Source organism: Nestor notabilis, unplaced genomic scaffold (genome assembly GCF_000696875.1).
Source record: "Nestor notabilis isolate BGI_N333 unplaced genomic scaffold, ASM69687v1 scaffold18705, whole genome shotgun sequence".
Lineage (NCBI taxonomy): Eukaryota > Metazoa > Chordata > Aves > Psittaciformes > Psittacidae > Nestor > Nestor notabilis.
Window position 1 is genome coordinate 1 of NW_009929966.1, and position 525 is coordinate 525.

Below are 525 nucleotides of genomic sequence, written 5' to 3' on the forward strand. Positions count from 1 at the left end.
GGAGTCACTTTTCATTTAAATCCCTGACTATAAAATGGGCTTAAAGAGAAGCGGGATCTCAGCTGTGCTGCACAGACCCCAGCAAGCAGGGTGCGTGGAGACCCCCCCGCAGCCAGCGCCCTGCAGCATAAGCCGCTGCGATGCTCCACTCCCCTGGCGTTCACACCTTGCAGCTGCTCACCCAGGCGGCCGCCTGCATCCTCCTCTTCCCCCGCTTTCTGCTCACCGCCGTGATGCTCTGGCTCCTGGATTTTCTGTGTATTAGGAAGAAGATGCTAACGATGCCCACGGCGGAGGAGGTGGCAGGCGCCAGCGAAGAGCCGCCCCCTGACGACCCCCCGGTCTGCGTGTCCGACTCCAACCGCATGTTCACGCTGGAGTCGCTGAAAGCCGTGTGGCACGGGCAGAAGCTGGACTTCTTCAAGTCGGCGCACGTGGGCTCCTTGGCCCCCAACCCCGAGGTGATCCAGCTGGACGGGCAGAAGAGGCTCCGCATCCTGGACTTCGTCAGCGGGAAGAGGCCAC

The 525-nt window shown here is 62.3% G+C and overlaps 1 protein-coding gene across 1 annotated transcript in view; it reads left to right on the forward strand.

The window, feature by feature from the left end:
• Positions 1–140: 140 nt before the first annotated feature.
• The window catches only part of DIO3 (deiodinase, iodothyronine, type III), an 822-nt gene continuing 437 nt past the window's right edge, over positions 141–525 (forward strand). Inside the window, exon 1 of the mRNA XM_010015226.1 lies at positions 141–520. Within this exon, the coding sequence (XP_010013528.1) occupies positions 141–520 (380 nt within the window). The remainder of the gene's footprint in view (positions 521–525) is intronic.